The sequence below is a fragment of the Heptranchias perlo genome, unplaced genomic scaffold, assembly GCF_035084215.1.
Source record: "Heptranchias perlo isolate sHepPer1 unplaced genomic scaffold, sHepPer1.hap1 HAP1_SCAFFOLD_1311, whole genome shotgun sequence".
In the NCBI taxonomy this organism is placed as follows: domain Eukaryota; kingdom Metazoa; phylum Chordata; class Chondrichthyes; order Hexanchiformes; family Hexanchidae; genus Heptranchias; species Heptranchias perlo.
In genome coordinates, this window is record NW_027138550.1 from 37,508 (window position 1) to 39,455 (window position 1,948).

The 1,948-nt window shown below is 46.6% G+C and overlaps 1 gene segment (V, D, J or C); it reads right to left on the reverse strand.

Annotated features, from left to right (window-relative positions):
• Nucleotides 1–906: 906 nt before the first annotated feature.
• LOC137308478 (Ig heavy chain V region-like) lies at nt 907–1,607 on the reverse strand. The segment is given in 2 exon segments: nt 907–1,253; nt 1,583–1,607. Coding segments are annotated over 2 exon segments (372 nt in total).
• Between the last annotated feature and the right edge of the window lie 341 nt (nt 1,608–1,948).

The window sequence follows — 1,948 nt, forward strand, 5'->3', positions numbered from 1 at the left end:
TACGTCTCCACGCCTCTCTCTCTTTCTCTCCACGTCTGTCTCTGCTTCTCTCTGTTTACCTCTCCAGGCCTCTCTCTCTCACTCCATGTTTGTCTCTGCTTCTCCCTGTTTACCTCTCCACGTCTCTCTCTCTTTCACTCCATGTCTGTCTTCTCCTTCTCTCTCTTTACCTCTCCATGCCTCTCTCTCTCACTCCATGTTTGTCTCTGTTTCTGTCTGTTTACCTCTCCACGCCTCTCTCTCTTTCGCTCCATGTCTGTCTTCTCCTTCTCTCTCTTTACCTCTCCAGGCCTCTCTCTCTCACTCCATGTTTGTCTCTGCTTCTCCCTGTTTACCTTTGCAAGCCTTTGTATCTCTCTCTCACTCCATGTTTGTCTCTGCATCTCTCTGTTGACCTCTCCATGCCTCGCTCTCTCGATCCATGTCGGTCCATTGTGTCTCTCAAGTTGTTGTTGTATCACCTCCTAATATTACGTGCTTAAATGACGCCGTATATTTTCCACATAGCGACATCCTACAAATAAGATTACTGGCCAATTCAGCTGGGTTTTCTATCTCGAGTAAGTACTTCGCAAAAGCACCAGAGGAGAAGATGAAGATAATTTATTTTATGCTGCGAGTTGCTATGGCCTGGAATGCATTGCCTGATTGGGCGGTGGAAGCAGATTCAACAATAACTTTCAAAACGGAATTGGATAAATACTTGAAAACGAAAAATTTGCAGGCCTATGGGGAAAGAGAAAGGGATTGGGACCAATTGGCTGGCTCTGTCAAAGAGCAGGCACAGGCACGATGGGCCGAATGGCCTCCTTCTATGCAGTAGCATTCTATGCTTCTATGAACTGCTGTCAACAGTGCATTTATTGGTGTTTGATAATGGCGGAAACTGCTGCATTTCCTCTTGTTCTATTTTTGTACAGGTCTGGGGCTGAACCGTTTCACTGTGATTCTCCGAGCGCAATAATAAGTGGCGCTGTCTTTGATTGTCAATGTTTTGATACCCAAAACAAACATATTGTTTGGAATGTCTTTGGAAGCAGTAACTCGTCCTTTAAACTCTGGATTGTACTCATTGTTGCTTCCCCCATAGTACCGAACGAGCCAATCCAGCCTATTCCCGGGACCTTGTCGATACCAGTACATGTGGTATTTGCTAAGATCGAAACCGCTGGTTTCACAGGTTAGTTTCAGGGATTGTCCGGCACTCCTGGTCTCTGCCTCTGGTTGTCTTAACACAACATCCGACTGGACACCTATAAAAGTAAAGAAGCATTAATTATGGTGAAATGATTCCTGGCTGTGTAAAACCCCCGAGAGGGACTAACAGTGATACAGAAACATTTGGACGCTTGGTGCAGAACAAGATCTACTCACTGGATAGGAAACCAAGCAATAGACCGAGAGAAATCTCCGACCTCATGCTTCTTGGCATTTGGCGACGTTGGGCGCCCGTTCCTCCAGTCACTCACTGGGCAAACCAGCTCCCGGATTGATGGATCCCGATTCTCAGTCACCGGGGTTTATGTAACCGGCAGAAGGGGGCGGGTTGGAAGACGCGACCTATTGGTTACATACAACCGACGTCGACTGGAAGCACGTGACGTCATCCACCTAAACACAAACTGCGCGTTCACAATTGGTCATTATTAAAGTAGGCCAGTTGAAAATGATTCCTTATGATTTAATCCATAACAGTGTTGAGCGCAAAAATGTGATTTAGCTTTTTATGTTAACGTTGTGTCTGGGCATATAATGATTAAGATAGAATCATAGAATCACACAGGGCAGACGGAGGACATTCGGCCCATCACGCCTGCGCCGGCTCTTTGAAAGCGTTTTTGACAGAGTGAAGACGGGTGTAGAGCACGGTGGTCTGACCGCACCGCACTGCATGGCGAAGGATGACTATTATAGCGTGGTGACCCTGTTTACCTTACTCCACAATGCA